This window comes from Malaclemys terrapin, chromosome 3, assembly GCF_027887155.1.
Source record: "Malaclemys terrapin pileata isolate rMalTer1 chromosome 3, rMalTer1.hap1, whole genome shotgun sequence".
Lineage (NCBI taxonomy): Eukaryota > Metazoa > Chordata > Testudines > Emydidae > Malaclemys > Malaclemys terrapin.
The window spans coordinates 77,484,875-77,510,830 of NC_071507.1; the positions used below are offsets into that span (position 1 = coordinate 77,484,875).

The window sequence follows — 25,956 nt, forward strand, 5'->3', positions numbered from 1 at the left end:
CAAAATGCAGCTGTTGCTTATTATTGTCTGTAATGAAAGGTATAAAGGTTTGCTCTAACTGTTTACCACTAGAGAGACCTGTTTAGCTCTCTCCCTCTACGCAATTGTTAGAGAAAATAAAGTATCTGACTTGCTGTACCCAAACAAAAAGTGAGAACTCTGTTATTCTCCAACACTATCTATCTATCTATCCCCACACGCCCCATCTATCTATCTATCTACCTATCTATCCCCTTGCATACAGAGGTTCCCAGTGCTGAGGGCTGGGACAGACCCTTGACCCGAGTGAGGTGTGATGGTTCCTTCCCGCTGTGTGTCCCTCCACAGAAGGGGCTCCTGATCTGAACACTCTGCCTTGCTCTCCCGCTCATCCCCCTGACCTAGGATGTTGGTGCCTGTCTTGCTCGAGGCCACCTACCATCCAAACTGGGGCCCACCCAGCTGCCCAACCCTCCCCCCACATCAGGCCAAAGCCCCCAGCCAGAACCCCAATGGCCACTGCTTCCTCCAGCCCCACTACAACTACACTCGCCCTGATGCCTACTCCGATACCCGCACCCACCACTGCCAGGAACCACCCCCCGACCCATGGCCAGGCCCAACCACTCAGCCTTCTTCACTTTAAAGTGCTGCCGATAGGCCGTCAGGAACTCGTCCATCTGCTTGTCCAGCTCCTCCTTCAGCTCCTCCAGGGCCACCTGTTTCTGGGGGTCCTCGCCCCGCAGCTCCCCCCGGCAGCGCTCCAGCAGCTCCTGGCGTTTCCCCTCCAGGTGTCGCTGCATCTCCAGGGGCTTCACCCTCAGGCAGCTGCTCATGTTCTGGTGGTCACGGTCCTGCCGGGATGGGGGAGTGATCGGCCATTAGGGACGAGCACTAGCGTTACCCAGCCACAGGGGGCGCCGCCTCCTCACACACCCGCAGCCCCCTCACTCCCGATCCGCAGCCCCCTGCTACCTCAGCCTTGCCTCCCCCCAGGTATGCTGGTGCCCCTCATTCCCAATCCGCAGCCCCTCTGCACTCACCAGCTCCTGCACAAATTGGTCATATTCCCTCCTGGTGGCTTCTACTGCTCTCCTGTTTAACTCCTGTCTCATCACTGCAAACGCCTCAGCCATCTGTGTGGGGAGAGGGAACGGGCTTGGGGGTGCGGATGGGATGGGCCCATCTCTGAACTGGGAGACGGGGTCATCCAAGACATCCAGGCAGATGGAGCAGGTGACGTCCTCCCTGAGTTGATCCATCTCTCTAGACCCACTGAGTGGGGGGAACCTACTGGGTCAGGACCTGGCACCCGGAGCAGTAGGGCTCTGCTGGAGGACGGCTGATCTCTAGCCCAGGTGTGCCCCTTCCTGGCAGCAGGAGTCTGGGGAGGAGCGAGAGAACATGGGAATATTTCTGTGAACAAGCTGTGTGACTCAGTTTACCTGCCCACTTTGTGTCCCTGTCCACCGGGCAGCACCAGAGAGAATAGACGGATTCCAAGAAGTCATGGCGGAGATTGGTAGATTCCCAGGCCAGGAGGGACCAAGGCTGAGCTCCTGGATAACAGGCCAGAGAACTGCCCCCAGTTAATTCCTGTTTGAACGAGAGCAGATCTCTTAGAAACACATCCCACCTCGAGGGAGAATCCACCGCACTCCTTGGTACATTGTTCCTATGGTTAATTCCCCTCCCTGATAAACACGGATATCTTCTTTCCAGGCTGAATGTGTCCAGCTTCAACTTCCAGCCATGTGGTCACGTTAGAGCTTTCTCTGCTAGCCTGAAGAGCCCATTATTAAATATTTGATCCCCGCGTAGGTGCTTCTAGACTGGAGTCAAGTCACCCCGGGAGGTGGGAGCTTCTCTTTGCAAAGCTAAACAGCTTGAGCTCCTGGGGTCTATCACTCCAGGCCACGTTTTGTAATCCTTTAACCATTCGCTTGGCCCCGCTCTGCCCCCTCTCCAATATATTCACATCCTTCTTGGACTGCTCCGGAACTGGACACAGGACCCCAGCAGCAGTCGCACCAGCGCAAAATCCAGAGGTAAACTGACCTCTCTGCTCCTACGCACGATTCCCGTTTGGGCATCCTTAGCGCCTTTGGCCACACTGTCGCACGGGGGCTCACGTCCAGCTGATTATCCCCCATGGCCCCCTACACTCAGCGTCTCTGCGTCCCTGGAGAGACACCCACCCCCCACCGGACTGGGAGCATGGCCTACACTCTTTGGCTGTATCACAGCACGTGTTGTTGGCTTGTGCCCAGCCTACCCTCTGAGGGGCCGGCTCTCCTTCCATAGATTAGCTTGTGCCTGTAAATGTCCCGATCGTGGCTAATGCAAGACAAGCCACTGTTCTGGGGGATTCCACAGGCCCAAGGGTTTGCCCCGGTTTTAGCTGGTTGAACTGGTCAGAGTTTGACAGTGTTTCAAATCACGCCATGAGCCAGACCCAGTGTTGGGGGTAGATTAGCCGCTGTCGGAGCCTATCTTTCTGCTGGACAGAGGGCAAGGTCCGAACTGACCCTGTCCCACCCCCCCCACCCCCAGCTGCAGGGAATTTCTGCCCCACAGAGAGCCAGGACTTATCATGTGACTTGGCAATGCCCTAGCACAGTTAGGGAGGGTGAAACATGGGGAACAAGCAGGGACGATCCTGCTCCATGGGTGGGGAATAGACTGCGGGGGACAATCCTGCAACCTGGGGGAATAGAGCAGAGGGGACGATCCTGCCCCTTGGTGCGGGAGGGGGATAGAGTTGGGGCGGACAATCCTGCTCCTTGGGGGGGTGGGGTGGGCTAGATTGGGGCAAACACCCTCCACACACCCTCCGCCTCTTGCTCTTAGCCGGCCAAATCTCCGCTTCTCTCCGTGCAGGCAAAATTTTGTCTGAGAAACAAAAGCGTAACTCCCTGAGTCTTATCCTTCCAGCAGCCCAGCTGGCGGGGGTTTGAAGGTGGGTGGGGCGGCCCTGCTCTCACATTGTAGTGCGAGGGGGTGGGAGGCAGAGTGCGTGTGGGAGGGGAGCACAGAGAGGCCCGGAGAGATGGGGCCAGGCTGGAAAAGCAAATGACAGACTGGAGGGTGCAGAGAATCTTCATTCCCCAGATCCCCCCACGGGCTCTTTGGAGCAGCCGGGTCTGGAAGTGCACGTGCTTTAAAAGGCACTGAAAGTGCCAGGCACTGTGATCAACTTGGGGGGCCGGACAGCTTGGCCAGAGGTACACCCCCGTAGTGAATTTCTGGATGTGACCACTGCCTCTCCGTCCAAAAATGTCATCCCAACTGCCTCTTCTCAGAAATGAGGCATTTCTTAGAGCTGAAAACAAAAATCCTTAGCAAATATTGAACTCTTTCCACTGCTGGGTAATGGTCACCTGGGGCTGAGATGCAGTCACCTCTGGGGTGAAACATCTGAGGAACAGCAGCACAGCAACACTACATGGGGATGGCTCGCCCAGCGCTGAGGTGCAGCTGTCTCTGGGGTGGCTTCTTCAGATAACGTGATCTTATGAATGGGTCCTTTTGTCTTTGGAACTCTCTGCCACATGAGCCCTGCTATGTATCCTGGAGCTCTTTGCTGAGGCTTTTTACTGCTTTTTACTCCTGTTTGATGGTCTCCTGTCTGGTATTTCCCAGGTTTTGGTTCTTTAGATTAAGGGTGAACCACTCAATAAGACTCATAGACGTTAAGGTCAGAAGGTCATCTAGTCTGACCTCCTGTACATTGAAGGCCACAGAACCTCACCACCCACTGCTGTAATAGACCCCGAACCTCTGGCTGAGTTACTGAAGTCCTCCAGTCGTGGTTTAAGGACTTCAAGTTACAGAGAATCCACCATTGACACTAGTTTAAACCTGCAAGTGACCTGTGCCGCGTGCTGCAGAGGAAGGCGACCCCTCCCCTCAGGTCTCTGCCAATCTGACCTGGGGGAAATTCCTTCCTAGTCCCAAATATGGCGATCAGTTAGACCCTGAGCTTGTGGGGGAGACCCAGCAGCCAGACACTTGAGAACGAATTCTCTATAGTAACTCAGAGCCCTCCCCATCTAGTGTCCCATCACCGCCTGTTGGAGATTTTTGCTGCTAGCAGTTACAGATCGGCTACATGCCATGGTGGGCAGTCTCGTCCTACCATCCCCTCCATAAACTTATCAAGCTCAGTCTTGAAGCCAGTTAGGTTTTTTTTGCCCTCACTGCTCCTCTTAGAAGGCTGTTCCAGAACAAACTAACTTCTGCCTGAGTCTGTAGTGGGCCTCACACAACAGCTGTCAGAGAGGGGGGCGAGCTGGCCTCAGTCCATCTCAATGTGGTGCTAACTCTGAACCCTACTAATGGCAAGCCACTTCTCAACACCCCACATCTTCACATTGGTTCTCAGGCTGGAAGGCATGAAGGCAGTGATCAGACAATGAAAAGTTACACAGCCAGCTGTGAATGCTGTTGGGTTTTCTCAGATTGCATCACGGCCGTGACACCCTCCACTCTGCATTGGGTTTGTTTCCTGTCTGACGCGGGTGGAAATGGAAAGAAACATGGGAATGGCTCTTTCTGGGAAAGAAAAGATTTAGCAGATTTTATCTGCTGTCCAGGCATGCAGCCAGCATGAAGCCACTCAAAAAGCACTGAGTTGCGGCTGATGCTGGGGGGCGGGACAGGTGGGTAACAGCTGCAGAGCCGTACTGAAGTTCTCAGTGGGGACCTTGCTGTCACCAAAGGCTGTTCCAGGGGAGCATCTCCTTTGGGCTTTTACTGCCATTGGCCATGATACACTGACACTCTGGAACCCTGTATCCCTCAGTAGCACACAGCATTCACCACTGTGATATGATTATGAGATGTTTTGTATCATGCATGCCTTGTGAGGTGGTATGTAAAATGTCTGGATCTGTTGAACATTAATAACCTGTTGGATTGGATGTGCTGTCATTGTATGGGAAGTTATGCTCTCTGTGCGTTTCTGAAATATGTTGTGAGGTTGGGAGACGCCCCCAGCCAGCTTAACAGTAGAAACAAAGGAGGGCCAAAAAGGTGTTGATGGCCCATCAGGAAGAATCCACTCTCTGAGAGACTCCTTGGAGAGGGCACTTAGTCAGTGGGGTACTGCCTGACCAAGGGGCTTGCCTGACCCCCATGACACAGCAACGATCTTTCTAGCAACTGAAAGAGAGCATAAAAGAGGGACAGAGACATCATAGAATATCAGGGTTGGAAGAGACCTCAGGAGGTCATTTAGTCCAACCCCCTGCTCAAAGCAGGACCAATCCCCAACTAAATCATCCCAGCCAGGGCTTTGTCAGGCCTGACCTTAAAAACCTCTAAGGCTGGAGATTCCACCACCTCCCTAGATAACCCATTCCAGTGCTTCACCACCTCCCTAGTAAAATAGTGTTTCCTAATATCCGAGCCTGGACTCTGTGACTGCATTAGTCGCCAACAGGGGAGTGTGGCAGGAGAGGACACAGAACATGTCTACAAATAACTTTTTCTGGACTGCTGAGGTGGGGGGAGAGGCCAGATTCCATCTGGCGCTGTAGGACGCTGAGGACGCTCTGGGATCGGGAGCGAAGTCTTTGGAGCCTTAGGAGGTGCAGGTTTGGAGACACGTGGCTCCTACCTAGTCCAAAGTAACCTGCCGTGCTCCCCCACAAGAGCCATGTTAACAGGCAACACTGCCTCTGTCTTTCCTTGGCCACATGTATCGTGTCCTTTTTCTGGTGGCTAGTCCAGAAAAGGAGGACAAGCGCTCACTACTGCTACCACCTGAGGGAGTTGCAATAGCCCCAGAATCTGGGACTTCAAGCCCCTAGAGTGACCTCTTACCTTTATAGACTCCCCCCCCCTTCCCCATACACAGCTATTTTAAAGTTTAGCCTTATAGTAAAGAGATCCCTTCTCAACCCTTCACCACACAAGAGAAAGCCGGCAGCATTTGTCATTAACTATTTATTTCTCCTCTCCTGGCTCCCAAACTGCTTCTCCTCCCTACTGCCACCAGCCACCTTCGAGTTCCCCCTCTTTGCTCCCCGGCTCTGCTCACTTGAGTGCAGCAGCTCAGCGGATGGTCCAGCTTTACTCTTTCACTTCCATTCTTCTTCACTTCTTTGAGTGGCTGCATTTGCCATTGAGCAGGCTGATGGAAATACCTGAGTGCTCTGTCTAGGCCAGGGGTCTGCAACACACGGCCTGGGGGGCTATTTCTCTAGGTAAGCGGCTCCGGGCCACAGGCCAATGCCATCCTGCACCCCAACCCCCTGCTGTGAGCCCCGTGCCTGCACCCCAACCCTCTGCCACACCTTGCACTCCCTCCTGCCCCCCCACCCCCGGCCTTGAGCCCCCTACTGCACCCCAACCCCCTACCTCACCCCTCCAACTCCCTGCCCTGAGCCCCCTGCCTGCACCTCAACCCCCTGCTGCACCCCAACTCCCTGCCCTCAACCTCCTGCCACATCCTACATCCTTCCTGCCCCCCAACTCCCTATCCTGAGCCCCCTTCTGCATCCCCCACCCCCTGCCCTGAGCCCCCTGTCTGAACCCCACACTCCCTCCCGCACCCTGTATGCCAACCCCCTGCCCAGAGCCCCTACTGCACCCCGACCCCCTACCTCACCTCTCCCTCCCCCTGCCCTGAGCCCCCTGCACCTCAACTCCCCCCCTGAGCCCCTGCCACACTCCTCCTGCCCCCTCTGGGGGCAGGACCAGGGGCAGCGAGGGGGGGGTTGTCAGTGATGCGGCCCTCGGGCCAATGAACTAGTCCTCATCCGGCCCTCGTGGTCATTTGAGTTTGAGACCCCTGGTCTAGGCTCACAGGCCCAGCAGCTAAAGCCAAGCGCTGCTGAAAGCAGGGGGAGATTCGCCTGGATTGGCAGGAGTTGAGGCTTGGCCCATAGGGACCCCAGGTACTGCCGCCACCTTCATGGTGAATCCTCCAATGCCTTGCCAAAGGGCTCTTCCACATTCTGCAAACTGGCCTCACTGGCTGACTGTCTAGGAGACCAGAAACCCTTGGTTAGAGCCAGAGAGTCTCTTGCCACGGCTCCCTGAGGGTCACAGTCAAACACCTGCGAGTCTCTAGGAGGCTCTCAAGCCGTTCCCTGCTCAGGCACTTGGCACCCACTAGCAATGGTCTCGGACAGCGGCATTGCCAAGGGGAGCTCAGCAGATGGTCCCTTCTATGGCGTCCTGAGTGGGAAGGAGGTTGGTCTTGTCATTTAAGGCCTAGTGTCAGAGTCAGGGCTCCTGGGTTCTCGGACTTTGGAAGTGGGTGGAGTCTAGCGGTTGGAGCTGGACTGGTATCAGTCCTACGCTTCCTTCCTGCTTCTGTCAGGGACGTCGTGTGTGACCTTGCAGCCAGTTGCTTTCTATCCCTATGCCCCAGCGAACAGGGATAATACTGACCTACCTCAGAGGGGCTGGCAGGGGTCACCAGCGTCATGACTCAAGTTGGAACCAGTTGTGCTCTTGGTAGTGAAGGGCCCAGATTCAGTCCCCATGGATGCCCAGGGCGTCTGTATTGTGGCCCTGGTTTGACTAGCATTACAGGCTGTTTAGCCCGGTCCTGGCCTGGCGTAGTGCATCTGCTCCTGGCCCTCTCATCACACACAAGAACATGGCCCACCAAGGACAATCCATCAGCTCCCATCTGGTGTTCAACTCCAGGATGGATGGGGAGCCCTAGCCGGACCATAGAAAGACAGGGGGGTGTTCTTTGGTGGAAACTGCTGGAGCTTCAGCCTCTGCTCCCACCTCCACCCCCAGGCTAAGGGCTTCAAAAGTGGTGCCTGACCCCAGGTAAACAAAGTAGCCGAGCTGAGGCCAGGGTGGGACTGATCCTAAGAAAAGAGCAGATTTCTCCTCTGCTCTAGGGAGATTCCCCTAGGAAAAGCAGCTGGGGTGGGGGCGATACAAGCCCTTGAATAGCGGGCAACTGGGACTTTGGGAGCCAAGGGACTGGTGTATCTTGCTGGAGATCAGAAAGGGGCAATGGAGAAATTGTACGAAAGTCAATGTCACAGCTGGGTCAAGGGCAGCCAGACCTACTGGTCAGAGCCAGAGTCCACACTCACATGACAGGAGTGGAGAGTCAGCCAGGTCAGGATACTGGAAGATGAGCAGCAAAAGACAAACTTGCTATCACCACCACAACTCAGATGCCAGGAAATCAAGCCAGGGGAGTGGCAGCAGAACCAGGCAGCGCACGGTCCAGAACCGGGAGCAGGCCTGGTGTTCAGTCAGCTTCGTGTTCCTGCTGCTGTCTTACGCAGGGCCAGGGGGCCAGTGAGCTTTCCTGGGACTCCTCCAATAGGACCTCAGGAATGGAGCCTCAAACTGGGGCTGAACTTCAAAGGTCTGAGGTAAGCAATTTTCAGCAGGCTTCTAAGTGGAGGGTTGGAGTGTGGCTGCTCCCATGAACCCTGCAGACCCGGGTTGGAGACCCCTGGGTCGTGACAGTGAGTGATCTCTCCCCGCTCAAACCTCCTGCAGTAGGAGACAGTCTCCAGGATCCTGGACACTGCCTCTGAGAATAAAATGAGGATATCATGATGAGAAATAGGGCTCTGTACCAGGGCTGGGATCCAGGGACAGGGAAAGCTCCCAGACAGGCTATGCATCGGGGATGCCATTTCTCCCCAAAGAGACCCACACGCCCCAAGAAATAAATGGCTCTTACCTCAATGAGGGACTGGGGTCTTCCATCTAAGCCTCTTTGAGAGCCGGCATTGCTGGGACGAGGTGACCTATCCCCACTGCTCCCTGACGTGGCTCAGCTACAGGAAGCGCCCGTCTGGGAGGCTGTGCCAGATCCCAGGGCCAGGAAGACAGCTGGGAATGAGGCTCCTATTCCTGTCACACCCAGAGACCCCATAGAAGGGCCAAGGGGAGAATAAAGGGCAGAAGGTGAAGCTAGCCCTGAGCCTCTGTTCCACCCCCACCTCCTCAAAAGTGGAGCTTTCCAAGCTCCAGTGGGGCTGTGGCCCTGACACAAGGGCTTTTCTGCACCATATGGGGCAGGGAAAGCTCTGCCTGGGCGCAGCGGGAATGAGGGGGGGTTAGACCAAGGAAAGGGGGGAGGGGAGTGGGTGCAAGGGAAAAAGGTCCTGCCCCATATGAAGGAATTTGGAGGGCAGAGGGAAGAACCCTGCTCCATAGAGAGGGGAGAGAGTTTCTGTGAGTGCCAGGGGGCTCCATTTCCCCTTCTTGCTCTCCCAACCAGAGGGAGGCCACTCCACCTGGCCCAGTCTGGTCCTGACCAGAGTCTGCAGGGTAGCAGTGGGCCCACAATAGGGCTGGGTGGTTTTGACAGGGTTGGGACTCACCAGCATGGCTCCTCCCGCTGGTCGCTCTGGGAATTAGCTCAGTCCATGGGGAACGCCCTCTGCTAGCAGCGTCCCATCCGTCTCTTGTTCTCCGTTGGCATCTGGAGCCGCGTTGCTCACCGCTTGACACTGCCCTGCAGCCCACTGCCCCTCCAGCAGTGCCCACTAGTCCATCCTCACCCCATTCCAGGGGCGGGGGTTAGCAACAGTCCTTGCACCTGCCTCGGTGGCCAACTGCAACCCCCAAAGTCTAGCCCCTTGTCTCAAGGGCCGGTTACAATTTGTCTCGGCCATCGGATGGCCAGATGCAGTACTGCCCAGCCCGAGATGCTGGTCTCCTGCTCTGGAGACAGACCTTCCCCCATGAAATTCTGGGACATACTACCTGCTGCTCTCCTGGGCAGCCATTATATAGGGCCTAGCCTAGCCCTGATTGGCTGGCTCTAATCTCAGCCCTGATTGGCTCTCAGTAGGCCCTTCCCTGATTGGCTGACGGCTTGCACAGCCATTCTGGTCCACTCTAGTTCCCTCTCACATGGGGGTGGGGCATCCGTCCCACCACAAACCCTCCCCCTTAAAAAATGCTCACAGGGGAGGGGAGGAAAGGGGTCCCTATCACCCCAGCTTCCTTCGTAGTGGGGCCTGCAGGGCATCTCTTTCCTCTCGCAGGCCCTCCAAAGTCTGGAGCCAGCTGTTTCCCAGCTGTAGGGTCTGGGTTCCCACTGTTGAACGCCCTGGTCCTACGTGGGTTCCTACTTCTGTTTGGGTTCCCACATGGGCCCTCCTGGCTCCTATGTGGGTTCCCTCATTTCGGTGGGGCCTCTCTGCCCCAGCCCCTTTCTCTCTAGGGGCCTCCGTCTTCACCACCTCTTCTCTGTGGCTAGTCTCTCACCGAGCCCTTGTCTCAGACACTCCCCCTTTCTGTCTCAGGGGGCAGTGCCCCGTTGGTGGCAGTGGAAGCACTATCTGGGTCTTCCCCCTGCCACATCCCTACTCCTGCTTGTTTGGGCCCTAGCCCTTCCTTCTGAGCTGGCCCGGGCCTTGGGAGTCCTGTAGGGGCACTCTCTCTTCAGGTGCCCTGGCTCCCCACAGACCCAACAAGCTGGGCCCCCCCCCCCGTTACTCTCACAGGGGGTGCCTTTTCTGGGTGGGGCCTCTCTGCCCCCTCCCAGGAGGGACACTCCCTCCTTTAGTGTCCCTGTCACATACAGGCGAAGTAGTCCAGCGTTCCTGGCCTCTCGCCCTTGGTGCCGGATCTCTTGTTTGGTCTGGGTGCTGACCTCCACAGCAGCCAGAACAACTCCCTCTGCTGTTCAGCAAGCCGAGCCACCCAGGCCCTCCAATAGAAGTCTCTTTTCTCCACCATTTTGGTCTCTCCATGTGGCACAATCTGCCTAGTCCGCTTGACAGTGTCCTTCTTCAGGCCACTTCCCTCCAGCAGTGCCCCCTAATCCATCCTCATCTCCTTCCGGCGGGGAGGGGGGAAGCAGGTTAGCAACAGTCCTTGCACATGCCTCAGTGGCCAACCAAAACCCCCAAAGTCTAGCCCCTTGTCTCAAGGCCCAGTTGCAGTTTGACTCAGCCACCACATGGCCAGGTGCAGTACAAGAGGGAACGGGGGGACCCAGGCCCACCAACTATCCTGGGTCCAAACCCAGGGATCCTCTAGTGGCAGTCTCCCTGCTCTCCCCTTGTCCAACTGTCCCTGGGCCACTTCTCCTCTGGGCCCTCTAGGCCCTTTCTATCAGGGCCCGCAGTCTGGCAGGTCTTGGGCCGGAGCTATAGTATGCTCCCTTGAGCCTGCCCAGCACTGCTCTTTCGGAGATGCTGGTCTCCTGCTCTGAAGACAGACCTTCTCCCATCAAGGTCTGGGGGATACTGCCTGCCGCTCGCCTGGGCAGCCTTTATATAGGGCCTAGCTTAGTCCAGATTGGCTGGCTCTAATCTCGGCCCTGATTGGCTCTCAGTTGGCCCTTCTCTGATTGGCTACCAGCCTCTGCAGCCGCTCTGGCCTACTCTAGCGCCCTCTTGCATGGGGGTGGAACAGCTGCCCCACCTCAGCGATCAGCTGTCCCAACCAGGCTGTGGCCTGGGCTGCGGGGCTGGCTCCAGGCACCAGCGGAGGAAGCACATGCCTGGGGCGGCATTCCGTCCATTCTTGGGGCAGCACAGGCCGGGCGACTTTTTTGTTTTTGGCACTTCAGCAGTTCGGGCGGCGGCAGTCCGAGCGTTGTTGTTTTTTTCTGCTTCGGCAGTTCGGGTGGCAGCAGTCCAAGTGGTTGGGTGCTTTTTGGTTTTCTTTTTGCTCACTTTGGCAGTCCGAGCGCTGTTGTATTTTGTTTTTTGCTTGGGGCAGCAAAAATGGTAGAGCCGGCGCTGCTGGGCTGAGGTCGCTCAAGTGGTCAGCCCCTCAACACACTGTATCGGGGGTGGCTCAGGCCTGAGCCGGGCCCAAGCAACCAGACTTCAAGGGCGGGCCTTGGCCTGGGTGGAACCCTGGCAGCCAGTAAACAGACAGACTTGACAGGGCTGGCTCTAGCCTGGGCGGGGTCCCGGTGGCCAGCCAACAAACAGTTCCTGTCCTGGGCTAGAGCCTCCTTGCATCGTGTAGGGGGTCAGCCACCCGGGGTGGGGTGGCAGGGGGACGCGGTCCCACCCTCCTCCCCCGCGTCTCAGCCCAAGGCGCTGGCAGGGGCAGGATTGGTTGCCCCTGCGTCGGCGGGGATCCAGCCGCAACACGCCGACTGATCCGCGCCGGGCTCTGCAGCCAGCAGCTCCCGGGCTGCCCCTGGGCTACTTCCTGCCTCCCCGGGGTTTGGTACATGCGGCCTCTAGGCCTCTTCCGGCTCCTTGGGGTAAACCGCAGCGGGTACTCCGGGCCAGTCCTCGTCCATATCTGGGGTTAGGGTTAGGGGACTCTGGAGAACAGGCCAAGTGTCCTCCTCTGTTGCAGGCTGTCCCCCAACTGTGGTGAAGGGCCGGCCTTTTATATTTCTGACCCCACGCCCCGGTCCTTATGGCGAGGGGGGCGGGGCGATATAGACTCCGCCCTCCAAGGGGCGTGTAGAGGGGGCCTCGCTCTCCTGCTCGGAGGGAGGCCGCTCAGTTGCAACAGAGTCTACCAGAGGCCCCAGCGGCCAGCCAACAGGCAAGGCGGGTGGGGTGATATAGGCCCTGCCCTCCAAAGGGCGTGTAGAGGGGCCCTCGCTCTCCTGCTCGGAGGGAGGCCACTCAGTCTCACTACACTCCCCGTTTAGAGGCAGCAGGAGTTGCTGGTGGCCTTGGAGGCAGAATTCCTGCAGCGCCTCCGGCACTTGGCGCAAGTGCCGGATGATGTGAAGTTGGTTCGTTATGTTGACCGTGACGACCTCCTGCTGCAAGGGAACGAGGACCTGTCAGAGACTCAGATGCCTCTGTGGAATCAGGGGGAATTAAGGGCACCTGGGACCAGCAGCAATTCCACCCAGCACCCGCGCACCTCTGAGGGATGAAGTCCCCCTCCTGACCCCCAGAATGGAGTCTTGTTTTCCTTTCAAGGGACCTCCAGTGCCAACAACCTCCTTTAGGGGGAGCTCCTGCCACCTCCCACCCAGTGCCCCTGACAGCTGTTCCACCTCCAATCCACAGCTCAAGTTCTCTCCTGGGCTGGAGCTGCTCCAGGAACAAGCTGGCTCCCTCCTGCTCATGGAGGTGAATTCATTTCCCTTCCCAGGAGCACCTGCTCTCACTCTCATTCCCCACCAGTCGCCTTGCTGCCAGGCCGGCGAATGGCCAGAGGATGGGAATGAGGCTTGGGCCCCGCCCCAATCTCCTGAGTCTAATGCAGCTGCTCACCTTGCTCCCCATCAGCTGCTCGGCTTGCCCCAGGAGGGAGTAAGTGAGGAGCAGCCCAGCCTGGCTGACACGCAGCAGGGGGTCGTGCATGGCCAGCACTGCTGTCTGCAGGAAGAATCTTCTCTGCCCCTCTGAGAAAAATTTGGCAAAAACCTGAAACCAACCAGATGTGAGGCTTCAGCAGATTGCCCCGAACCAGGCTCCAAATCCTGGCCTAGAACGGCAACTCCGTCGCATGGCTCCAGGAGGCAGCCACCTGCCCTGCAGAGCTGTGCCATGCCCTGGCAGAGTGTCCTTACCTCCCCCACCCTGGCGGTGTTCTTATAGCCGAGGAGCCTGCTGTCCTGGTGCCAGTCCCAGCACCAAAGGTCTTCGACCTCATGGATGTTCAGGTCTGGGAAAGAGAGAGACACATACACATTGGTCATTCTGGTTGCAGGGCTTGTGTCCTTCCAATCCCATTGGTGGCTGCACAGTGGGCAGAGCCCAACAGAACTGCGGGGGTGGTGGAGAACACAGAAAGAGATAGAGAGAGACTGATCCGCCAGCCGGGGTCACTCGGAGAGAAATTGGCTGGGGTCCCAGTCTCACTCGTCTAGCCGGGTTCCTTACCCCTCTGGCGCAGCAGGAGCTGGTAGAGCCGGTAAACCCCCTCCCTGGCCTGCCGGCTGATGTCCTCGTCTGGGTCACCGACGAACAGAGCCAGCTGTGCCACGTGGTGGCCCATCCTGGGGAATTCGGCTGAGTTCTAATGGAAGGGAGAGGGAGAGGGGACTCCATCAGCATTTTCCTGTCAGCTCCCAGTCCCCGCCTGGGCCAGGACTCTCCTTCCCCTCAGCCCCTCTGCAGGAGATGCTAGAGGATAGGAGCTAGAGCTGAATCCTTAGTTATCTCTACCCACAAGGGAGCCTGGAGAACAGAGATGTGGGCAGGGCCCTCCAGGAGGATTTGCTTCCCCAGCTGCTCCAGGATGACAGGAAGGCAAGAACCTGGAGCATGGTCTCCTTACAAGCGAGAGTCGCCACTTAACCAGGACAAGAAGAACTTGACTCAAGCCAGGTTCATTCTCTGCTCTGACTCTGCCTCCCCAAGAGGAACACTCCTAGCCCACAGCCCCTGCAGCAGCAGATCCTCCAGCCCGTTGGAGCCAGCCCACCTACGCCTGGAGTCAGGAAGCTGGGCTCAGAGGCCACTTACGTCAAAGTCAGGGAGGGTGATGACGGACGTGAGCAGGGCCGCGCTGCTCCTGATGGCCCTGGCTCTCTCTCGTGGCACCCTGGACACGGTCCAGTAGTTAATGTGCTGTGGGGAAAGGAGGCAGCTCAGGATTGATGAGGGGGTGCATGTGTAGTGCTAATGGTCCCCCCCATCCCAAGGGGGCTGAGACATTGCATGCGGTGAGGGTGGAATATCAGATTCATTGACTGCAGAGCTTTAGAAGGGGACTCTTGCCCCCAGGACGATGCTTGTATCCTGCAGGTCACAACTTGTCATTGTCTCTCCAGATTGGGACAATGCTCGGTGTCGGGGCTGGTCCCATCCCCCCTGAACTCCTGATTCCTGAACAGCTCCCCAGGAAGGAGACAGACCCCTCCCCCCTCCCTGGCTCTCAAGTCCTTGGCTGGGTGAAGGGACTGAGTGTGAGCACAATCCCCCCAGGAATCTCAGGGCCCGTCAGAGACAAGGGCTGATTCTCTGGGGCCCTCCTGTTTCTCTAGCAATGAGGCTGTGGCTCTTCTCTGAGGACCATCTTCTGGATCTCCCAGGAGGGGTTCAGACTCTCACTCCCCAAGCCAGCCCGGGGCCCTGTGGTTAGTGCTCAACACAAGCAGGCAGAGCTCTGGCTTGAAGTCCCAGCTCCTTCCTCTGTCCTTCAAGGAGGAAAGGCCTGACCCTGCATTGCACTGACTGCCCTGACCAAGGATGGCCACTGGGGGCCCAGCTAGGAGGACAGACTGGAAAATGGATCTAAGAGTTAAGGTAAAATTGCCCCCACCCCCTCATCGGGCTCACCTCCAAGATGTAGTGGAGCTTGTCTGTGTCTGGGGTCTTCGCCAGCAGGTTCCCCAGCATGGCGTCCAGGAGGTCTGGTATGACCCTATGCAGATCCTGCAAAGCAAGGGAGAGCCATGGGTCAGAGTTAGGGAAACTGGGGCTACACCTGCCACAGGATGGGAAGAGGGGTCTCTGGGAAGCACTGGTGAGACCCCCAAACACATATCCTGGCTTCTCTCATTCACATCCCACTGCAGGCAATTAGCAAGGATTCGGGCAGGATAACAGCTGGCTGATCTACCTGGACTTGGTTGGTGTCCGTCTGCGTGCCCAGGGTGAAGACGGCGTGCAGGGTGGCTCGGAGGAGGTGGGTCTCCAGCTCCGGCTCCAGGGCAGGTGTCATGGTGCTGGCAAGAGAGAGGAGCCGGTATTAGACTGTGCAGTGCGGGGGTGGGACTGGCACCAACACGGACGTGAAACTGCAGGGAAATAGCAGAGGCTGGCGAGAATGGAAACTGAGGCACTGAGCCAGGGAATGATAAGGCCAAAGTTTCCCAGACTGACAGTGGCAGGGCAGGAATGGCGCCTGGACCCTGCTGCCCCTCCTGTATCTGATCCTGGGAGTCAGCCTCTCCCCAAAGCCATTGCAATGTGACTGGAGTGAAAAGAACAGAGCAGCCAGGAGAGGGAGTGACCCTTCCTGCCACCTCTGCCAGAGGAGCCACCCTTGGGAGGTGAGCTGGGAGTGGGAGGGGCAGTGACTCCCAGCCATGGGCCTGAGCAGCACCGGGCTTAGGGGAACCGGGCGGGAGGGTCTCGGTACCTGAGGTTGGCCACAGCAATGAGGGAGTTGGCCAGGACGGCGCCGGGTGGAGAGTTAGGAGGAAGCTGCTCAATCAGCTCCTGTGAGACGCAAAGGAGATAAAGGAGCGTGTGAGATTCGGGCCTCACTGACACTCCCCAAGGAGGAGATTACACAGCCAGCAGGATCCCCCCAGCTGCCTCCCGCTCCTCCGATTCCTGCCCACTAGTTCTCCCGTCTCCTCTCCCCAATCTTCAGCCCCAGCAATCCCTGCCCTCAGCTGCCCTCCAGCACCAGCCATCCCCCAACCCTCGGCCCGGGGAGACCCCTGCCCCTCCCATATCTCTGTCCACCCTCCAGCTCCCGGGCGCCGTGTCTCACTCACCACAATCCTCTCCGCCACAGCCGCCTTCGAGCAGTGTGGCTCCAATGTGTAGTCCCCTCTCTGCTGGGCAGCGAGGCACGCGGGGTAGATGGCGTGCAGGAAGACGAGCTGCTGCGCCTCGTCCTGCGCCCACCAGGAGTGGGGTTAGGGGAGAGAGAGCCAGTTAGCCAGGGACCTCCCTGCCCCAGCCGCACCAACTGCAGGACTTAGGCCTGAATGGGGGATAGTGGGGACCTGCCTATTGTTCAAATCACCCACGACTCCTCCACAATCAGGGTCAGGAACTGGGACAGTGCCTGTGGGGGGAGGAGACACCGTCTGGTGTGTGACAAACACCCCCATCTTGGGGGTCCCAGATCATGAAGGAGAAAGGTCCCCATTAGAGCCAAGACCTTCTGCAGGGGGTCGGGATGCTGGGAAGGAGCAGGACAATCTCAGTTCCAGCACAGCTGGGGAACGTTTGTACCTTTTCTTGGGCATGGAGCTGCTCTCGGATGTTCATGAGAGCAGCCTCCTCTGTTACCAAGTCTACCCGTTCTTCTTTCTCCTCGTCGTCCTCGGAGTCCCTGGCGGACGCTGCACCAGGGAGAGAAGGGGACAAGGTGACTCCTGCTGCCACTCGGGGGAAGGACAGGGGCATGGTGGGACAATGTGTCCCCTTCCCACCTCTGGGACGTAGGGCAGATTGGGCCCCACACTGCCCTCTCTCAGTGATGGCATCAGCCCCCAACTCCTTCAGGAGCCCATAGCAAAGAGAACCTCCCCACTGTCCTGGACTCCCTTGGAGGTGCCTCCCCCCAGCCCCGCCCAATGGAGCACCAAGGACCAAAGTGGCAGCATCTAGTGTCCGTGGGGTTCACATGGCTCAGGCCAGACACCTGGGCTGGAGACCCGCCCCCATAGCACTGCTCGAGGGCCTGGGCCCAGGGTGTTCACAGCCCCCTCCTCACCCCTCCCCGAGCCCAGCCTGGCTCCTCACCTAGAACAAAGCAGAAGCGTCCGTCGGCCAGGCTGATGTCCGAGTCGCAGGCGCTGCTGCGGTCGGATGGGGAGCGGCCTGAGCTGCTGGGGCTGGCAGAGGGATCCTCCACCTCCTGCCCTGGGGAGGCTGGAAGGTCCTACCTGACCGAGCAGGGCGATGCCCCCCGTTGGAAGTTGGGGCTGGGCTCCTGGGGCCGCTGCTGCCCACACAACAACAAGCCCCAGAGCCACCCTGCCCGGTTCCGCCCCTGGGCTGGGTCCTGCCTGCCCAGCCGCAGCCTGGCCCAGCTCCATTTTGGCCTCGGAGGTGATGCTCCCACCTCGGCGCCTGTGCCGGGAGTGGGCTTCCTCCGCCAGAAGGCTGGGCACTTCCACCTCCTGGCGCGGCCGGGAGCTTCTTCCCCTCCAGCGGGGACTGAGGGGCCGCTTCGCTCCTGGGGAAGATGGTGGCTGCTTCCCTCAGGCTCTGGGGCCACCTGCTTCTTCCTGAACATCCTCAGGAGCCTGGCCATCCTGGAACCCAGCAGGGAGCAGGCGTGAGTCTGGGGTCAAGGCAACCTCTCACTAACCAGCCTGTTTGGTCCCTCCCGATCCCTGCCCCAGCCAGAGCAGCTCCTGCTCCCCCCACAGGGGTGCAGGGAGGGGAAGCTACCCCCACTGGCAGGAGTTCATTGCATAATCTGCTCCCCCTCAACGCTCCCCCTCGTCATCGCTGGGGCTGCAAGAACCAGGGAGTCTCGTTCTTTTCGAGCACTGGGGTCAGTCACAAAGACACTGGTCACTTTGGACAAGCAGCTCCCTCCTGCCACCCCAGACCACACTCACTCCCCCCACCCTCCGCCCAGGCTAGAGAAGGAACAGAACCCAGGCAGGGCCGGCTTTAGGCCGATTCGCCCGATTCCCCAGAATCGGGCCCTAGGCCTAAGAGGGCCCCGCGCACTCACCCCAGTGGCATTCGACTTCGGGGGCCCCGCTCCCCTGGCCAGAGCGCCGGCCGGAGCGTGACAGCCCCGCGGCCCCACTCTCCCTGCTGGAGCTCCGGCGGAGCGTGGCAGCCCCGTGGCCCCGCGACCCAGGCCGGAGCGTGGCAGCCCTGTGACCCCGGCTGGAGCTCCGGCGGAGCGCGGCCAGCCCTGCAGCCCCGCTCTCCTGGCTGGAGCTCCGGCCGGACCACGGCAGCTCCGCGACCCCGGCTGGAGCTCCGGCCAGAACGTGGCTGCCCCCTGGCCCTGCCACCCTGGCTGCAGCTCCGGCCAGCCCCGCGGCCCCGCAGCCCCAGCCGGACCGCAACAGCCCTGCAGCTCCACGACCCCGGCCAGACCGCCGGCCGGACCGCGGCAAACCCCGTGGCGCTGCATTCCTGGCCAGAGCGCCGTCCAGAGTGCGGCAGCCCCGCGGGGCCACCTCCCGCAGCCGGCAATCCGAAGTGCCGCCCCAGGAATTGGGCCCCGCACTTGCTAAACCCGGCCCTGAACCCAGGAGTCTGGACTTCTCCTGGGAAACCATTCCCCACTTCAAAGTCCCTAGGCATAGCAAGGCCAGGGCCCCCTCGGTTCCCATTGATTTCCATGCTCAGCAGCTCACTGGGTCTGGCCCAGCTCACAGACTCTCAGCCTGGGGAACAGTCTCCCACAAGGGAAGGGCTGGGAGCCCCATTGCTGGGACCTTGCCAAACACCCTGGAGACGGCTCTGGAGAAGCCCCTTCCCAGTCTTGAGAGCGAGGGGTTCCTGGGGGCTGTTTGAAAATCCAATCTCCTTTGGGAAAGATTCTCTCCCCCTCTTTCTGCCTCTCCCCAGACAGACAGGGGATGCCACCGAGGAACCCTAATGCCACTCACTTGCTCTGGTGACGGAGAGATGGATGGAGGATGTTCAGGGTCGTCCCTCGCCCTTCTCCTCACTCTCCAAGCCCAAGGCAGGCAGGAGAGGGTGGTGGTGAGCTGAGGAGTTACCCTGCCCAGGAAGCAGGCAGGGTGATGGCACAGGGCGATCGGCTGGCTGTGAAAACAAGAGTCTGTCTTATTGCCAAGGGACAGAGAAACTCGGCCAGCAGCAGGGGGTGCAGAACACCGCCCTAGTGCAGGGGTGACAGCGCCTCCGGGATCCCGACATCCCAGCACTTTACACACCTTCCTGGAGCCTCCCAACCCCCCTGGGCTGTCGGGACTGCGACCCCAACCCCACTGATGAGAACCAGGCCTGGGAGGGGAAGCTACTGGCACAGGGTCACACCAAGTGTCAGAAGAATGGATGGGACCCAGCAGGCCTTCTTTCCAGGCCCCTTCGCTAACCACTGCTGCACACTCCCTCCCACAGCTGGCAATTACAACCAGGCCCCCATGTCCACTCCCCCTGCCTTTGAGAGGGAGTGTGCTCCGCTGGAGTGACTGGACCAGGGGACTGGGAGCCAGGACTCCTGAGTTCTATTGCTGGGTTTCCTGTTGGTTCCACTGATGGTTGTTTTCCTTTTCCTGTGGGACTTTGGGCAAGTTGCTCCCCCGTCTCTGGCTCTGTCCCCAGCAGTCAAACGGGGATTTCATACTTTCCCACTATTGGAAAGTGCTGGGAGAAGCCCCCAGCAAAAGCTGCTCTGACAGCGCTAAGCAGCATCTGCCCATTGAAGGTGGGAGCGCGCTGCCCAGGAGGAGGAGTGTTTGGCTCTGGGGTTTCACTTCAGCCCAGTCTAGAGAGAGGGGCCCAGCCATGGACTTTGGCTCAAGAAGACCAAGTCTCCAATTTGTTAAGGGCGTTTTGAATTCCAGTCCTGTGCTCCAAAGTGCTTGGTGTCATTTGCAAATTGTAGAAGCATGCTCTCCACTCCATTTTCCAAATCCTGAAGGAAAATATTGAATAGTACCGGCCCCCGGACTGATCCCTGCCGGACCCAGTCGGTACACCCTCTCCGTTGGACAGCCAGACATGGAGAAGGGCTCTTGGAGTCTGGGCTTTCAACCAGCTCGGCACTCACATTTCACTGATTACATCTAGACCACATTTCCCTCGTTCGCTTGTGAGAATGTCCCATGGGACTGTGTCAAAAGCCTTAGAAACACCAAGAGAGATCACATCTACTGTTTACCCACCTGCCCTAGGCCTATAACCCTGCCAAAGAAGGAGCTAGGATTGGTTTGGAATGATTTGTTCTTGACAAGTCCATGCTCACTAGTAGGGTTACCATATTTTAATTTTTAAAAAGGAGGACACTCCATGGGGCCCTGGCCCCACCCCAACTCTGCCCCTTCCCCGCCCCCAGCCCCGCCCCAACTCTGCCCCCTCCCCTGAACGCTCCGCCCCCTGCTCCTCCCCCTCCCCTGCTTCCCGCGAATCAAATGTTTGCGGGAAGCCTGAAACAGGGAGGCAGCAGGTAGGCTGGGGCGGGGTGCAGCGCGTCCCAGTCCGGCCCCACTGGCCAGGCGGCTCTGTTCGGCGGCCGGCCGGCCCAGGCCAAGAGGCTCTGGCCCCGGTGTCTACCGCCCGGCTCGGGCCCCCGGCCGAGCACCACGCCGGCCCCGGCCCCCGGCTGAGCACAGCGCCGGCCCCCGGCCCAGCACCGCGCCGGCACCAGCCCCTGGCCCAGCACCGCGCCGGCCCCCGGCCCAGCACCGCGCCGGCCCCCGGCCCCCGGCCCAGCACCGCGCCGGCCAAGTGCCTGCGCCCCCGGCCCTAGCTCCGGCCGAACACCATGCCGGCCCCCCGGCCAAGTGCCCCCACCCCGGGCCGAGCACCGCACCGGTCCCCCGCCCAGCACCTCGCAGGCCCCGGCCCCCGGCCCAGCACCGCGCCGGCACCAGCCCCTGGCCCAGCACCGCGCCGGCCCCCGGCCCAGCACCGCGCCAGCCCCCGGCTGAGCACTGCGTTGGCCCCCGGCCGAGCCCCCGGCCCAGCACCGCGCTGGCCCCCGGCCGAGCACCGTGCCGGCCCCCGGCCCCCAGCCCAGCACCGCGCTGGCCCCCGCCCAGCACCGCGCCGGCCCCCAGCCCCCAGCCCAGCACCGCGCCGGCCCCGGCCCCCGGCCCAGCACCGCGCCGGCCCCCGGCCCCCGGCCCAGCACCGCGCCGGCCCCCGGCCCCCGGCCCAGCACCGCGCCGGTCCCGGCCCCCGGCCCAGCACCGCCCCGGCCCCCGGCCAAGTGCCCGCACAGCCGGCCCAGCACCGCGCCGGCCCCTGGCCCCGCGCCCCCGGCCCCAGCCCCTGCCAAGCACCGTGCCTAGACAGCAAGGCGGTGGCAGAGCCAGAAAGAGAAGCCACCAGTCCTGACTCCTGTTCTAATGGACAACAAACCCCCCAGAAGCACGGCAGAGGGGAAAGTAAACCAGTCCTGTCTGGTACAGCGTAGGGGCAAGAGCCAGTATGCCGTGCCGGACTGAACCGGCTTCCGCGGCGGTGATTTAAAGGGCCCAGGGCTCCAGCCGCTGTGGGGAGCCCTGGGCCCTTTAAAGCGCCGCTGGAGCTCCGGCAGGCGGTCTCCCGCAGTGATTTAAAGGGTTCAGAGCTCCGCGGTGGCTGGAGCCCCGGGCCCTTTAATTCGCCCCTGAGCCCCGGGGCTCCCAGCCGCCTCTGCAGCTGGTAGCTCCAGGGTGATTTAAAGGCCCTGGGGCTCCCAGCCACAGCCGGAGCCCCTGGGCCTTTAAATCTTGAAAGGCCCCGCCTCTTCCGGTTGAGGCTACACCCCCGCTCAGGACTCCGGCGTAATGGTAAATCCTTTAAGTTCCTTTCACCCCTGGGCAGGGATAGAGCCCAGGAATCAAGATGGTGGGGAGATTTCATTGAAACCGTTTCTGTCATAAAATCCCATTCAGACTAAACCAGTTTGTTTCTTGAACTCATAACAAGTGGGATGAAAGTTCTTTGCAAAAATATTTTGTTGCAAAACAAAAGCATCTCCTGTTTGTCACAGTGTGCTAAATTGTCTCCTCGCACACCAAGAGGAGACACTTAGATCTCGAAAATTAGATAAGATGCTTCAGTCTGAGCTAAGTAGTTGCTGCTCTTATCAATTTCAAAATAAAAAAATACAAATAAAATAAACTATTTCAGCTATTCTATTATGTCACAATCTGATCTGAGTAAATGTGATAGGACACCTCATATAATGCATTCCTCCTAGTGACACTCTCCAATGGATCTCCATCCTCCACCCACCGTGAGGTAAGTAGGAGCGGATCATTATTATCCCTACTTGAAAGAGGGAGAAGCTAAGGTTGAGAAAGGAGAATTGACTTGTCTTAGGTCACACAGCCAGTCAGTGGCAGAGTTGGGAATAGGACCCAAGAGCCCTGATTTTCAAACTAACTATCGGATCTTGAATTTCCTGAATAAAGTGCTCTCAGATGAGTTCCAGAGCAACAACAGTGCACAGTAATTATTCAGCAAGTATTTTAGGAGAACTGCAATGGTAGAGAGAATCATGAGCTGCTCAGAGACAATTAATGCAGAGAAGCAGCAAAATTCATCAAACATAGAACTGCTTATGACTTATTGACTTGGTCTTAAAAGAGAACAAGGACCTGAGTCTCCTCCCTGTCAATAACCGCCTGCTCAGCCAGTCAGGTTAGAGGCTGAGGACGGGAGGCTGAGGGTTCTCACCAGAGAGCCCAAAGGATGGCTCCTCTGGCCGTGCCGTTCCGCCCCCGCGGCCCCCCCCCCATGGCTCCTCCGGCCGTGCTGCCCCCCCCCCCATGGCTCCTCCGGCCGTGCTGCCCTCCCTTTGCGTGCAGGAGGTCAGGGGTCAGGGCAGGCCAAGCTTCAGAGCGGAGCGTGGGCCCCGCCCGCTGGCGCCATGGTAACCCCTGACTAAGGCGCCACTTTTGGAAAATGTGCTGAGGGGAAGTGGCTGCTTCCCCTGCACCACTCCTAGCTACGCTACTGGTGGGGATCACTGCCGGGGCACTATTTCAGCCCCACATTTTTGGGTGGACCTCCCACCGTGGGAGCTGCAGAGCACTCCCCCGCGACACACAAACACACACACCCTGGTCTTGGGAGGGGAACAGGGGAAAGGACAAAAGAAGCAAGAGAAGAGAAGAAAAGAAAGGAGGGAGGGCTGGAGGAAAAGGTGAAACAAAAAGGACAAACCCCAATGTCCCCAGTGATTCTAAGGGACAAAATCCCAGGTGCGGAATAAAATTCTGCCTCCTTAAGCTCGTGTTTTCCATGCTTAGAATTCAACTCTCACCCGATGGATCAGACTGAACAGGTTTCAAACCTCGAGGAGGCTCTTACCTTCTACACAGGGACGTCTGCTTTCTAGTACAAATCACAAAAAGGGAAGGAGAAAACTCGACAGAGGTTCCTTCTGCCGCTCACGTACGTGAACCCGAATGTTCTCTCAGTCCTCAAAGAGAGACCTCGAGACAGAGACTTGCTGAAGCAAAGCCACAGGAGTCTCTGAGGTTTCCCGGGCCACTCGCCCTCTGTCCTGCCTGGCTGATGTCAGCATCTCTCTGTGAGGTCAGCACCTTTGACCAATAGTCTGAGGTCCTGCAAAAGGCCTTTGTGATGTCACTGCCATGCCCCTCCCTTGCTGTGCTAATGTCCTGCCCCTGGCCAGGCACTTGGGAGCTTTGAGCTACTCCCTGTGGATCACCCCACTCAAGGAGTGTTCATTTTAGGAAGCAAGCCGACTAGACAGTAAAACCTCAGAGGCTGCTCCCAATGCTACACTCAGTTTTTCAGAAATTAGTAGACTTGATGGCCAGAAGAGACCATTAGAGCATCTAATCTGACCCCCTGCATGTCACAGGCCTCCTGTATGACACAATAGCTACTTTGGGGGCAAACACATTCCAGAAAGGCATCTAGTCTACATTCAATGACATCAAGAGATGGAGAATCCACCACTTTCCTTGGTAGCTTGTTCCTGTGGTGAATCATTCTCGCTGTTGAATATTTGTGCTTTATTTGTAATATGAATTTGTCTCTTTTCACCTTCCAGCCACTGGGTCTTGTTCTGCCTTTCTCTGCTCGATTAAAGAGCCCTTTAATACCCAATCTTCTCTCTCCATTAAGGCACTTCAACACTTCAATGAAGTCACCTTTCAATCTTCTTTTGATAAGCTAAACAGGTTGAGCTCTTTCAATCACTCACTAGAAGGCATTTTTCTCCAGCCCTCAGAACATTTGGTGGTTCTTTGCTGCCCCAGCTCCAATTTCACAACATCTTTTTCAAAGGAGGACACCAAAACTGGATGCAGTATTCCAATATCAGTCTCACTGATGCCGTGTCACCTCCTGTGATGCTATTGACATAATCTTGTAACTGTATAGATCACCGTTGTGACCACCGTTATATATTTGCAGCCAATATTGTATAAAGGTTGTCGTGGAAGGGGTCTATGGAGAGGTTCTGATTGGCTGATTATAATTATGCTATCTGTATATGTGTATCAGTTTTGTAGTTGACGTTATGAATATTGGCTCTATACTGTCTGTATTTCAAACTTGTGCTATGCTTCCGGGGAACACCCCAGACAAGTTGGTGTTAGTTCTGCCTAGCCTGCTTGATGGCCCACTGAGGACCATGAGCTATACAATTGATCCATTGAGAGAAGGTAGATACACCTTGTGACTCAGCAAGGCATGCAGGGACCTGCCTATGGACAGAACTCTAAGGTTTTCCTATGCCACATGCTGGATAGAGTGTCCTTGGGACAAAGAAAGCAAAGACCACACGGCAAGAGACTATAAAAGGCTGATGCCTCATCTCCATCTTGTCTTCAATCCTGCTCCATACTTCTGGAGGGACTTTGCTATAAAAGGAAGCTCTATACGAAGGACTGAATGACCCATCCCAGCTGTGGATGTACTCCAGAGACTTGATTTGAACCTGCAGTTTATTCTTTCACTGCTACAAGCCTGAACCAAGAACTTTGCTATTATTGTATGCAGGGCTGGCTTTAGGAAGTGCGGGGCCCAATTTGAACATTTTAGGCGGGGCCCCGACAGGGATGACTAAAAAAAAAACACGTAAAAAACACCCTTTTATTTCTTTCATGTATTATTTACTTTCCATAACTATATAAATAAAATAAAAATAATATATTACATACATTGCTAGCTGGAGGCAGGGCAGGGGCTGACTAGAGGTAGGGTCTGCCTGGAGGCAGGGCATGGGGTGCAGCAGGGGCTGGCTGCAGACAGGGGGTGCAGGGCTGGTGTGGGCAGGGGGTGCAGCAGGGGCTGGCTGCAGGCAGGGGGTGCAGGGCTGGCTGGAGACAGGGGCTGGCTGCGGGCAGGGCATGGGGTGCGGGGCTGGTGCGGGAAGGGGTTGCAGCAGGGGCTGGTTGCAGGCAGGGGGTGCGGGGCTGGCTGGAGACAGGGGCTGGCTGTAGTCAGGGGGTGCAGGGCTGGTGCGGGCAGGGGCTGGCTGGAGACAGGCTGGTGGGGGCAGGGGGTGTGGGGCTGGAGGCAGGCAGGGGCTGGTGCAGGCGGGGGAGGGGGTGCGGAGCTGGAGGCAGGGCAAGGGGTGCAGCAGGGGCTGGCTGCAGGTAGGGAGTGCGGGGCTGGCTGCAGGCAGGGGCTGGCTGGAGACGGGCTGGTGGGGGCAGGGGGTGTGGGGCTGGAGGCAGGGCAGGGGGTGCAGCAGGGGCTGGCTGCAGGCAGGGGGTGTGGGGCTGGCTGGAGACAGGGGCTGGCTATAGACGGGCTGGTGGGGGCAGGG

At 58.4% G+C, this 25,956-nt stretch overlaps 1 protein-coding gene across 1 annotated transcript in view; it reads right to left on the reverse strand.

Annotated features, from left to right (window-relative positions):
• Positions 1 to 950: 950 nt before the first annotated feature.
• The window catches only part of LOC128834248 (trichohyalin-like), a 30,421-nt gene continuing 5,415 nt past the window's right edge, over positions 951 to 25,956 (reverse strand). Inside the window, exon 9 of the mRNA XM_054022865.1 lies at positions 951 to 1,115. Within this exon, the coding sequence (XP_053878840.1) occupies positions 951 to 1,115 (165 nt within the window). The remainder of the gene's footprint in view (positions 1,116 to 25,956) is intronic.